This window comes from Hetaerina americana, unplaced genomic scaffold, assembly GCF_022747635.1.
Source record: "Hetaerina americana unplaced genomic scaffold, ioHetAmer1.1.p SCAF_26, whole genome shotgun sequence".
Taxonomy (NCBI): domain Eukaryota; kingdom Metazoa; phylum Arthropoda; class Insecta; order Odonata; family Calopterygidae; genus Hetaerina; species Hetaerina americana.
In genome coordinates this window covers 1,929,790-1,943,730 of record NW_027286830.1, presented here as the reverse complement: position 1 = coordinate 1,943,730, position 13,941 = coordinate 1,929,790, and the positions used below count along the sequence as shown (strand labels likewise).

Sequence of the window (13,941 nt, the reverse complement as noted above, 5' to 3'; positions counted from 1 at the left end):
TTTTTAGGCCAGTGTCTTTCGTCGATGGTAAGAACGATAGGGAAATTGGTGAATCCATTGTCAACATACAACACTCGTCCGAAGATATCCCCTATATTTGGAGATTAAAAATTGTAGCAAACAGGATATGATGATTTATAGACATTTCAGCCCGCACCCTTTACTCCTTATTTCCCATGTGAATTTCCATAACGCTTTCCGTCAAGCCTGCCCCCTCCACCCCGATCAATTGCATCATGTGGTTTATGGATGGCCCCTATTAAGAACACTTCTCACTTAAAGAAAGAGATAGAGAGAAGCATGCGGGCACGTCCACAAATGAAAGCGGAGAAAACTTGCAAAGAGAAAAAAGTGAAAATTAAATGGCGCAAAGCAAAGGGAAAAGAAATTTAGGTTCCCGTCACTCGATGGCTTTAACGTAGCTGTTAATTCCTCGCCGATTGAGAGGGAGAGTGCGTGTGACAGGCGACCAGTACGGTGGGGATGGAAGGGGGGATAAAATGATGAAATCGGAATAGGGGTTGCGAAGATGGAAACCACGCGTATTCCGAACCGAAATATTCATTCGCTGCTTCGTTGAAGACAACACAAGACGGCTGGATTCCCCAGCTCTGCTCAAACCATTCATAGTCGCAAGGTAGCACGCTGCTGAAATGAGCGGCACGGTCCGCGTATTTCCATTGTGAAGAGATTTTTGTTTGGGGGAGAATGAAGGGGGAGGTCTGCTTCGTCCGCGACGATCTCCTCCTCCCACTCGCTCCTGAAGGGAGATGTGTTTCCCCGCGATTGAAGTCGACTACCTCCTCCATTCTTTTTCCCGAAAACCGAAATGCTCCCCCGTCGACCGCAGCGATTCCCAAAATCGATTATGCATTTCGGCATACGGGGGAAAAGCGCGCTAAGGACGCCCGCAGCTTGGGACAAGGCGGCGGAAAGTACTTTGTGGGTGGTGGGAGTCAAAATCGAGGGGAATGCCCGCGATCTTCGCTCCGAACGGCACCGGTCCGCCTCCCTCGTCTCAACTCTTTCTTCTCGGAAGTGGCCGGCGGTTCCCGCGGGCGGCAGCTTCTCTGCCTCCCCACCTCTTCTTCTCCCCCCACCCCCGGAACAGGTGAGAGAGGAAATCCCGAGTGATCTGGGAGAATGGTGATGGGAGGGAGGGGGGGGAATAAAAACAAAGCCTCAACCCGAGGAGGCCATCGAAGAGGAAATCTCGGCTCACCGCAGCCGAAGCGAGGAGAGCGGAGGAGACGGCGAATAGCCTTCCACTTCCTTCTCCCCTATATCCACTCCCCTCCCCTCGGCAAGGGATGAGGATTCCCTGGAATCGCCCTTGATCCGACGGCAGGTTGGTCACGTGCGTGTTTACATCTCCGCCCTTCCCCTACGATCCTCCTCTCCCTACTCCCCCTCCCGCCCCTCCACACATAACTTTCTCCTCCGCCCCTCCGCCGCCATAGCGTCCCTATCGGCGCGCGCGCGGCGTTTCAAAACAATTCACGCGGTGCCTCCGTGGAGGGACGACCTGTTTTTGCCTGGCTCCTGTCGCGGGACGCAGGCGAAGGGAGTCCGCGAGTCGAAGACGACGTCTGCTAGTTGTTTGGGGGGAAGTGTCGCCGGAGACACGCCCACCGCCTCTGGACCGTCTTCCTTGTCTCTGATTGACGTGGTGTGACCGACGAGACAGAGAGGGTGGGCTTAGGGATGACGGACGACGCGGAACGTCGAAGTGACCCGAACCACGGCGTGTGACCAGCGGAGGAAGAGGGAACCCTAAGGAATTATCTGAGGGGATATCGCCGCGACTTCCCTTTCCCGCCGACCGATCCCTTAAGGACCCTGAGCTGCGAAGGCTTCGGCGAGCACCCCCGCACGAGTGGACGTTCCTCCTCTCGAAGCAACTCCATCCTTACATGGGAACGGATAATAAGGCCGCTTCCTCTGTGCGCGATACCTTTACACGTGACCCACCTCTTCCTCACCGTCGTGCTCCAGGGTGGTTTTTCCCCGAGTGCTGGTGACTGGCCGACATTAAAAAGTGTGAGATATGAGAAAACTGCTTGTGTCTGGTGCACCGTTCGCAAAGGATGACTTCAAACTGTCCGACTGAATAACGGGAAGCACAGAGACGTCTCGTAAGGGACATGTGAGTCTGACTTAATTGCAAATGAGACCGAAGAGGGGCGTGAAATAAATCATTAATCTCTTCTCCCCTTGAACTTTCGTGTTACCTTTTCACATATATTTAGAGATTGCCTAATACTACGTGAAAAATGCAATTCTTAAAGCACTGACGGTCATACGTTATTGATAGTCATCTCCAGTGAAATCCCGTGATCGGGTAATTTAAGAAGTCAATATCACAGTAAATACCTATTTCTTATTTTAAAAAGTGCTATAATTGGAACTTAGGGTCATTGATTATGCCTGAGGAAGTATTACAGAGGGATAAAGTGGATTTTAATATTTTAATAATTTTTAATTATTCGTAAAGTGGTACTTCGGTGGTTATAGAGCGTTAGGCTCTTGACCGGAGACTCGGGTACGATTCCGGGACAGACCCTCAGCTTCATCAAAGCTGTATTATTATATTTCGGGTTACTGGTCTCCCAAGAAAACCACAGGAGTCATAGGGAAATTAATGCCCCCCCCCTTCCCTTATGGGTGATACTCACAGTGTCTGCGTTTAACATAAATACCTAACATTTTTAATAATTTCTCATCGCTATTTTATTCATAAAATTCATTAAGTTTGGGTTGCCGTAGGAATGGCCCTTGAAGTGTCTGTTGTTGTATTACAATAGTATCATTTCAGCCATGGGCTTAGAATGTCCTCGTCAATTGCTAATGGATGATTTTATGCTTTGTTCTAGTGCCGGAAGAAGACAGTGATCCGAAGATAGTAACCCTTTTCCTTCGCACAATGGATGAGACTCATCCGCAGTATTATGACCACGTGTCCGTAAGTAATTACAACTTTTATACGCAGTTTTAATACCTTCTCGTGATTTCGTATTGTTCGTGTTTTCCCTCCGCTGTGTTTTCGGATAGTATTTCTTCTTTTGGTTCAGCTATGTGTGAAGTGCCATATTTTATTATTGCCTCTCGGAGGATCACATCGGAGGATAGGTTCGTGACTTTTGTGCTAATGTCAAACTTTGACACCCTCCCGTACGCTTATGCAACGGCACATTTGCGAATGTGTGCTGATGTAGGTACTTGGGCACGCGATTTTTCGATGCAATTTGAGCACCAGAGGGAGAATTGAATCGAATGAGTTAAGTCAACAGCTAGCAACGGTGTGTGGCTCCCGGATATCGTGTACTTGAGATCAAGGGATCTCGCCAGGGTCTGCAGTGATTAGTGAACAATTAGTGACCGGTTCAAGTTAAAGAAGAAGGCGGTGGCAGCGACGCCCTCACGCATGCCACAGGTGTCTAAAGAGATGCCTCGTGCATGCGATTCTTAGTGCTCGGTCTAGTGTCGCGTCGATCTTGGCGAACTTTCAGCACGCTTCAATTATCCTTATCGTGAATTTCATGGCTGATCTGAAGAACTTTGATGGATGCAGTTGGCCTAGTGGTGTTACATTGAATGGGAATAATTTTAGAATTCTCTATTTTAGGCCATATAATGACAACCAGACATGTAAATTTAGGTATTATGGGTCATAATGATAACCAAACCAGTAAATTTAGGTATCCACGGTCTGACTGTTGAAGTTAAATGCGTGTCGTCATATCAAAGCCTTTATGATGAAATATTCATCGCACACATACAATCCATCACGTCGATCAGGTGGTCACCATCGAGAGAAGCCCGTTCATTGTCTAAGAAGGGCCACACTGTCTTTTACTAACTTGTTTCATACCATCTCATCCTTTCATTTTTCTTCTTTGAGGTTTAGTAACTTTGAACTTCTCCACTTTTTAAAGTGAACTTTTATTAAAGTACACGTTTCAGGTGTACTGAGTGATCATTACGTTTCAGCTCTGTCTAATCAGGGGATGGTTCAGTGGACTCAAAACTTGTAGTTAGATAAAAATTTTTAAAGGTGGAAAAGTGCAGAGTTTTTCAGGCCCAAAATGGATAACTACCACTACCTTACCCCCACCATCGTGAAGAACCTTTCATACCTCTTCCCCCCTCCCCCTCACATGCGGCCTTGGTTTTATACGATTGGGATAACAATGTAATGAATATGAGTCCTGGGGTATAAGTTCTCCTTGTAAGCAATATTCATTAATTTCATCCCCGAAATATTTAGTAACAGCTAATTTTAGTTCCAATCGTCTGGCATTAAGAAACAAGTTTCTAGGATGCGTTTTTTGTACTTGGAAAATGAAAATTCAAGTTATTTTTGCATCGGTTTCCCACTACGGATGGTACGAAGTGAATAATTTTTGAAGTCTCTGGCTCAGGAGGCATAAGGAAAACCAAGCGTGGATATTTTAAAGTTTACAGCACAAACGTAAAAATTAGAGCGTGCCGTTCCATTCGAGTATTCAGTATGAAATATTTCTAAAGAGTGAAGCCTGAAATCGTGTCCAGGCTGTATGACTAAGCCTAAAGAAGCAATAATAATAATAATTTAATAAATATTATCTTCTTATTAGAAATACTAAGAAACCTCCATCTCATTGAACTTTCCCAAAGGAAATTCTAATCGCACGGATAAAATGAGGCTGATTCCATATTTAATGATCACTTAATTCCAAAAACTCATCACGGTCGTTATGAGGTGTTTTTACAACCAGTGGATTGACGCCCCTTAGAAGCACAACTGACGTACTGTTTGAATGGATTTCGCTTTTCACTAGATAAGCAGATGTGACTATTTATTTAATTAGATAACTTCGCTGTAGCAACGAATTGTTCCCACCGTAGGCGGAACTTGCTTTCGAAATTCCGTGCGCGGAAGAGACTGCAACATTTACGCCTTTTTCAATTTGTATGGTAATTAAGTATTCCAATCAAACAAGGGATCGCGATGGTGCGGTGGCTAACGTACAGGCTATCCACCGTGAGGGACCGGGTTTATAAATCCTGGAGACAACAAATATATTTCAGTTGTTCTACTTGAGGTGCTTTGTGGAGAGCACTTAGAGTGAGTACGATGGGACGTTGAACTGCGGACCCCTTAGCGCCTTACGACAAGAGTAGGCTGATGCCGACGCCGGGTTTCTCTCCACCCTTCCTTTCCCATCCATCCATAATGGCACAAATGGCCTTAGCTGTCGGTGGTACCCCATAACAAACTACTAACTACAATCAAACCAATCTCAACTTACCCCAATGACAACGATCCCTGATTTTCCTCGAAACTCAGAATAGGTACGTAATGATAGTTTAATTTTCATTTTTCGGAAGCAACTTCTGAGCCTTCTCTCTGAGTCCTAATTGAGACTAGATTGGTACTTAAATATGCCTATGAAAAAAATACGCCTAAACAAAGGGGAAAGACAAAGGGACACGTAACAAAAATGAGAGGGAAAAGTGACTCACTTCAGGCTAATTTCGGTGGACGATCAGAACACCTGCGCCGGGCAGTTTCCGCCCTTTTAGCGCGGCAATGAGAGTTCGATATGGCAACTGCCACAAAAATCATCCGAGGGGAAAACATCTTGTTCTATGTTTCCTCGGAAAGCGTTTTAAGGTATTTCTCGAGGTTTTGTGTCCAATTTTATCATACTTTTCTCAAGGAAGCCTATGGAAAGGCTCTGAGGACATGCATTGTCTAAGGGAGACGTGCCAATCCAGGGGGTAGAGCATTGGACTACTCAACCGAGAGGCCCCGAGGTCGATTCTCGGGAACGCCTCTGAGCACCCTCAGCTTTACTCAAGCTGTGTGATATTTCGGATAACAGGGCTTAGCACTAACCGATCCTCGGGTAGAAAAAAAGTGTGGTTATATCGTATACAAAACGTAGCAATGTAACTGAATACGATTTGTTTATTAATTCATTTTTCCGAATGTTCACGGCGGTCATTGGCTTGACTTGGCAAGTTTTGCCATAGCCCGAGCTATCATATTCAGGTCGAAGTTGCGACCAAAGCTGTAACAATGCGAAAAAATGACTAGGTCAGTGTCGCGTAAATCTACGAACCAACGCGAAAAGAATTCGGCAATGTCGTGATTAGAACTCAAAATGTTCCTTTCTTTGGTTGGAGTTCACTGCACTGTAATCAAGAGTGAAGAGAGCACCTTAGTGAATCCCAATTTTCGTTGTAAGAGGTTTCAAGTCGCGGCTGCGCCTAAAAACACTGTGGAACACCACAGCATGCCAGCCGCGTTTAAGCGTTGATTCCCTCGGCTGACACACCTCGTAAACTCCGTTAATTTACCGCTTATAGCCTTGCCGTCATGTATTCCAACAAGTTTTACTTCTTTATTCAATGCGTGGAAAAAGTTCTACTATTGACCAAAAGAGCTTTCAACTTTCTCTAGTTCTCAAAAAACGATAAAAGAATTATTATAGTACTTGAATGCCTTACTCATTTTTTTTCCTTGGCATTATACGACGATGTGAGATATGGAAAATCACACCTCAAGGACTTTATGGATTCTTTATCTATCGACTGAAACTGTTATCACCTATTGGTTTTTCTAAGCAGACATGTAATCGGGAATGAGTAAACCATGTTGCTGGAGTGGAACACTACAGAATCCTATACGAATGTTCTAATATTATTCTTTTCTAATTTAAACTTCAAGGGAAATTTACGGTAGAGTAAATTTTGATAAAGATAACAAGTGATGGGTGCCGCAAAGGGATGCGCGCTCCTCGTCATTTCTATTTCTCTGTCACTTTCTTTCAATGAGTTTGTGTAGTTGGGAGGACACGAAGTTCAAACTTAACGCCTGTCAACTTTGAACTCCTTGAATCACGGTTTTTAAAACGGTGAAAATTCCACAAGAAAGCAACACTGACTGCAGGTATGGGTGCATTGGGTCTTTAGGGGAAAACATCAAGATTCCGAACGAGAAATCTTGGTCGGCTATTTCGTCAAACTGACTGCCGAGATCAGATCACGCCACTAAAACGAAAGCTTTGACCGCTGGCATCTCATGAAAAACAGTCAAACAACCCTACAGAAGTGTGCGTGTATCTGCAATCATTATTTTTATCCTCCTCTTTCAAAACGTCTTGTGTACTAGGCTGACCTCTCAGAGATGGTGTTTGGTTCTTTTACGACCTGACCATTACGGGCGACTAACACACCAAAGCAACATCCCACACTCGAATTCAAGTTATAAAGACCGAGCGTTTAGTTTCACTCTTGTGTAATGGCGACTTCAAGTCACGTAAAATGCACGATTTAATGTTTTTTTCGGATCGCATGAGACGATTAAGAGGCCGATTTTAATGTTCCTAGCAATGAATAGCGTATTTAACAGCCACCGTATAGTGATTAAGGTCGAAGTTGAGGCAGAAAGAGAATATATGCAGGTGAGAGAGGTTCAGACCTTAGCAAGGAAAGTTCAAAGGTACTGAGAAAAACTACCTGCTTTTGGCTTCAAACTGTATTTCCGGTTCATGGTGGATTTGGAATGCGTATTACTCTCACTACCTTTGTTTCAGAACGAAGAAAAAACAGTATGAAAGTTTCATATCGTTTGCGCACTCAATGCATGTCGCAACATCATTGACATAATTTTTTCTTCAATGGCTTTCAGCCAAGGGAAAATCACGAATATGTTGAAAAAATAAGGAAACAAATACGCTTGAAAAAAATTGTTAGCGACCATTAGTGAAAAACGGTTGAAACTCTGGCGACAGCAAAACACGGCTGCTGACGCTAATAAAAATTTAAACAGTAATTCCAGAAAAAAAACAAACTTAATTCTAGCGCTTGAATGATGGATAAATATTAAAACTAGAGGAGAATTCCTCTTTACCTCGCCTCTATTGTAAAAAAAAGGAGAGGAAAAAATTGAGTCAAATTTCCTAGGCCATATCCAGCTAATAATACGATTTAACATGCTACGATGCTGCTTTACTCGTTTGTGAAGTCATCTCTCGGCCATCTGCAGGAAATGGGAATGAGGCAAATTAATTGAATTCACATAAATCATTTAATTATTTACGACACGATCAATTCCTTTGCCTATGTGACATCATCATTTCAATTTTCTATGATTCATGGTGAATCATGGAGTTGTTCGTTACTGCGATCTCGTATCAGTATTAAATTTCACAAAGTTGAGCGTAACTCAGAGTTCACAGAGAACGCCGAAATCGCGTTTACGGAAGGGGTCTAATCACCACTGATTAAAAAACAAGACATTCGAGACTTGATACTAATTACAATGTCCACTAGTTTATCAACATATATATGATGATTTCGCAAATGCGATGGAACATGACGTATTGTAAACCAATATTAACTTGGGCAGAAGAAAGTTGTTATGTCATTTAGACAATAAACTGTACGAATTCAAGCATGAAGTCTGGAATTTATTCTCTTTCTAAATTAACTGTAAGAATTTTAGACTGAATGAAACATTATTTCAGAATACGACTCTTCATAATGTATATTAAAATGTATCAACTGCAGCGCTGAAAAATAAAATTCTAAAATTTTTCAGCAGTTTATATTTTATTATTTAGCTTACGTGCGAATTATATTTCAATGAGTCCCTGATTGTAAGCACAGACTAGAGGAGCTACAGATAATATTAATCACAACCTGGAACAGCTGTTCATTCAAAATTTCCGGCGAAACGAAAACAATAATGGAACTACTGCACGATTTTCGGGTCTACTCATTCCAAATTTAAAAAGTATTTATTGGCTGGAATACGTTGCCGAGATTTTTAAATGATCAGGTAGCATAGAGGGAGCTCCAAAAATATCTATTAACAAGACAATCACAAGTACGTAGGTCATGTAACTGTACAATGAATGTATTTTAACAATTGCACTCGCCTCCTTACCGATGATGTATTTATTTATTTAACGAACGTTATTGAGGCGAGATTGATACTTAATAGTCCCTTCTTCCATCTAACCCTAATACATACAGTAAAGACAATTACAAACACCCAAGCCCTAGGTGGAAGAAAACCCACCTATACGGGAATGGAACCCGCGACCTCTGAGTTGGCGGGCGAGGGCGTTACCCCGCCGACACCGGGGCCAGCGATGATGAGTAAACTTTACCAACTGCCGAGTAACGGGAAATTAGATATACTTTAGAGGACTATTTTTTAGAAACGATGAATATTAACTAAAATATGTAAAGAACTTTATTAAAAACATTTTTTTAATTTATGGGATAGCATGTTGAATTAAGTGTTTTCCCGGGATATGATGCATATGGAATCTTCTCGGGTTTTCCACCGGGTCAAGTACGTGTATTTCCCTGACGTTCGAAGGTTATCTCTGGCATCGTTTTCTCAACCCTCCCAGTATTAGCCTTCGAAACGTTGGCAGAGAAAAACCTTAACTCGTGAAAAACCCAAGAGTACCACATGGGCGAGTCCACTTTTCGCTTAAAGATTAGGGTCATGCATAATTTATTGAGCACTTATAAGAATAATTATGAAAGTAGAGTCAATGGACTTCATGCCATCGCAAACCGTTGGCACTTTGAGCTGTCAGAAACAGCTGAGCCAGATTATGGCTTCATTGTGACCTTCGCTAAGAAATTGCTTACTTACTTTTTGCTGTACAGTAAATACAAAGCATAAATTTCGCATTATTTTCTTCTATGAAAAATGAGGAAATTAACCGACCCATTTTAAAACACCATATGAGCCCCCGGGCGTGGGTAATGCGATCCGGCGAGTGCAGATTTCCTCAATCTTTTCCAAGGACAGGAAGGGTGGGATCTAGCCTGCAGGCCGTAGTTTTTGGAGCGCTGCTTGAGGCTATAAGACTACGGTACACGAAGGCAACCGGTGGCTGAAAGTAGAGATCAAATTATACAGTTCTCGTCGACAAGTTTCGGGCCCCCGTTATGATTAGCAGACGACGGCTGAGTTCGTAATCCTGTCAGAAATTGTCGCGAATTAAATGTCTCCCCTCTCTCCGGCCCTGGCTACAGGCTGCCACATTATTGCTCAGGATACCGTTTCCTCTCTCTCTCTCTCTCTCTCTCTCTCTCTCTCTCTCTCTCTCTCTCTCTCTCTCTCTCTCTCTCTCTCTCTCTCTCCCCTTGAATCTTCCGAAACGGAACGAAAACATAATCTGTCACTTGCGGTACTTGCAAGGTAAACTTCGTTAATCACGTAACGATATTTCCCGCGAGTCTTTAAAATGTATGTAAATTTTACCTAAAACTATTGTCACTTTAAGGAATAGGGTAGCGAGAAATCCATTTGAATACTGAGAGAACTTTAAAAAAAAATACTATCCGGACGTTCTGACGAGGATGATTACAAGCATATTCTTATCGTGCTTAATTTAATAATCGCATATAAAAGTTTTATAAGTTAGAGAGGATGGGATGTCCCACCACCTCCATGTCACAAGTATTTCTTTCTCATCCGTTACACAAACAAAGATGACTCCAAGTCACCATATCCTGTTCTCAACAGTAAAATTTCATTCATCATTAAGATTCGGATAAATTCTCATAGGAAACCTCATTTCTGTTCGGAACGCGGGCGATAAAAAGAACGTTCGTAAAAAATTATGTGGGCAGCCACGAGCATTTTAAGGCATACGCATTTCGGTAAGAGGTAAGCCGATTAGAATAACCTGTGATGACGAAATTTTTAGGTCAGCGACGCAAGACTCTCCTTCCCTTCGAAATAGCGCTGGAGTTTGTGGCAGAGGGTACCGTCGGTGATGATTTGGGGAGGGAAGAAGACTGTTAAGGATCTTATATTTTAATATGTTATTGTCCGCCCCTTTTTTCATCGCCATCGCGAAAGAATAGGAAAGGTGAAAGACAAAGTTGTCCACTTTCACCATACCAATTTAACTTATATAATGAAGAAGCTATAGTGATAATGGAGGAGTAGACTAATGGCAAATAGGTTGATGGAAGGAAGTAGCAATGGATAAGATTTGCTGACGATATTGCCCCCTGGCAGAGGCAGCTACAGATATGAACAGAAAGCTCTAATATCAAAAGTCAACAGCTATGGCAAAATGGAAATTGAGAATAATTTTGAAGAAAACAAAAGTTATGATAGTTTCTAGAAAAAAGAACGAATCAATTTTATGATAAATTTAGAGAACTGCGGGAAATGCAACGACCGTTACTTTAACGGAGCCATCCACTAATGTGCATTACAATACCGATTTTCCACACAGTAAAAATCCTTCACCTTGACTGGGACTTGAAACCCTGATCCCTGGATTTCAGCACAGTTTGAACGACTGCTACGATTAACTGCTACATTGTATGTGCGGAATTTCGTCATAAATATTCATATTCCTGTAAAGCCCCTTGAGATCCACAATTTATAAGGACTAGGTGTCTGTATACAAGACTTAAATGTGGTAGCATGAATGGTCATAGAACTCGGCCGGAAATCGATGGATCCGGATTTGAGTGCCAGTCAGGGCGAATAATTTTTCAAATTTGAGATTCCTGCATTTTAATTTAATGGTAGACGAAGACGAGGTTAAGTCAAGTGGAAAAATACTGTTGTCTGGAGATATTTTACAAGAAGAGAGGAATTACAAGAGATATCAAATGCACCATTTCAGTGGAAGAAGGGGGATTCATGCAAATATGGCATACGGAAACAAAGAGGATGTTTTAGAAAACAAACACATTAAATTGGAAATTAGAAAATGATTCGGAAAAAAGCCTTTAATTGAAAGCACGTTGTTATATGGAAGCGGAGCTTGGGACGACGGGGGAAAATGGAAAAGTCTCTGATGGAAGCAAGAAATTTTGATTGGGAGAAGGATAAAAAGAACAAACCGGAAAGATAAGAAAACCAGCTCAGAAGTTCTTTTGGGAGTTTTAGAAGAAAGGAATTTGAGAAGTGAAGAGAAAGAAAAGAAAAATTAAATTTGATCGACACGTTCTGCGGCAAAACAACTTTTCAAAAAATAAAATTAAGGAAAATTCCTCAGACTAAAAGAAAGAGGAAGGCCAGAAAAAAACTCCTAGATGACATAAAAAGCATGATCACTATAATTAAGGCAAACTAGACAGCCCCACAGATCCATGTAAATGATAATTTTTCCCTTGCATAATTCGGGACCGCAGCAGTAGAAATCACGTAAGAAAAATTCGAACTTGCCCAATATGTTACCTAATATTGAGAAATCGCTAATTACCCTAATGAATGGTGACCTAACACCCCTCCCAAATTCCCTCATGGCAGTTTGCAGGGTATGATGTGAATGTAGACGCTATATAGTATGCTCGCGGTATATCGGAGATAGGGTCTTACTGAAGAGAAATGGTTTGTCTCCTTCACTTCTTCATCATTATATCTTGTCATTCGGTGTTTAAAAAATATAGATGTCTTCAAGGAGTATCGCATAAGGCACTTATCATACAGTAACGATCATTGAAAAATCTTCCGGCTGGGGTTCATAGGCCGTATACGTTTACCATTTTTACCAAGTGTAATGTCTTGCATTTTTTGTGCTAAGTTCTAGACCCCTTATGGTGTATCATTCGTGAATATTGCTAGGTGCTAGCACGTTTTGCTCTATTTGTATGCAGCTTGTTATTTCTCCGTATGTATCGAAGCTGTGGGCGGTAATCCTGAGGGCCCTTATTTTGTTTTTGAATAGAGATGTGATTCAGCCATTTAAGAAGGACACGAACTTATGCAAACAGGCCCCATGGAAATGAAATTTCGTGGGGGTCCCCGGTAAACTTCTACAATTCATCCGAGAGGCAATCATGATTCCAGTGAAAAAAATATTTAATCATCGTCCCCCGAAAGGAATTAGCGAGAGGAAAAACGCCGACCGGTCGCCGGAAGAGAGGACCGCATAATTCACCGCGGATGTCCGCTGTTTTCACGTCGCTAAATCCGCGGGAAGGGGGATAAAGAGTCATCAATACACCCCGGAAAGAAGGGGAATTTTCTATAACCATCCGCACTTCATCGTCGATTCGTGGCCGTCGACTTGAAGAGAACTCTTAAATGTCGAGAACTCAACGGTTGACACCATCAGCGAACATTGACGTGCAAACTGGTGATGTTTCGGTGACACAAAAGGAAATTTTATAAATTTAGACTAGCCGCTGGCTGTGTACAATGTGCTCCAAAGCCTTAGCTCAAGACTCAGATTTACATTAATTTTTCGATGGCTTAAAGAAGCGTTGATCATTGTCGGGGGCCTCGAGTTCACAACTGGGTAACACCTTTGGACACCCTCAGAGTCACCCAAATCGCGTGATATTTCGAGTGAAAAGTCTATCTACGTGAGAATCTCAGAGGTCACAGGGAAAACAACTTATCCCTCTCCCACCCTTAAGTGTGAATTACATGTGCCGCAGCAATTAGAGTGGAATGAAGTCTGTACTCACCTGTCAAACTATCCCTCGGGCTTATTACTGCGGTTGTGGTGGCCAGTAATTCAGCGGATATCATATTTATATAATATCCATGCATAGGTTTTACGTGCATATTAGGATGACTTAAAAGAGTTTGATTTGTTTGACATTTTGGGGTATCTGATATAAACATATCCACTGTGCTTTGCTCCCGACGTAAGTGCGTAGCATTTGCTGAAAGGCGTATGCAGTTGAATTACGTTATATTAAATGGTAAAAAAAGTGGGTCGCGATAGTCCAGGGGGTAGAGCGTTGGAATACTGACCGGAGGGCCCGGGTTCGATTCCCATACCTGGGCACCTGCAGCTCCACCCAAGCTATGTGATTTTTCGGATAACAGATCTTCCTGGGAAACCTTAACCGGCACAGGGAAAGTAACTGGCCCCCCTACCCTGATGTGTAAATTTCACACGTCGTCGGGCTTAGTACTGGGTGAACTCTACCTTCACCTACCAA

The 13,941-nt window shown here is 42.5% G+C and overlaps 1 protein-coding gene across 1 annotated transcript in view; it reads left to right on the top strand.

Moving 5' to 3' along the window:
• The first annotated feature begins 1,514 nt into the window (after window positions 1–1,514).
• The window catches only part of LOC139689618 (uncharacterized), a 39,588-nt gene continuing 27,161 nt past the window's right edge, over window positions 1,515–13,941 (top strand). The window contains exons 1-2 of the mRNA XM_071586789.1: window positions 1,515–2,146; window positions 2,874–2,962. Of these exons, the coding sequence (XP_071442890.1) occupies window positions 2,924–2,962 (39 nt within the window). The 5' untranslated portion in view covers window positions 1,515–2,146; window positions 2,874–2,923. The remainder of the gene's footprint in view (window positions 2,147–2,873; window positions 2,963–13,941) is intronic.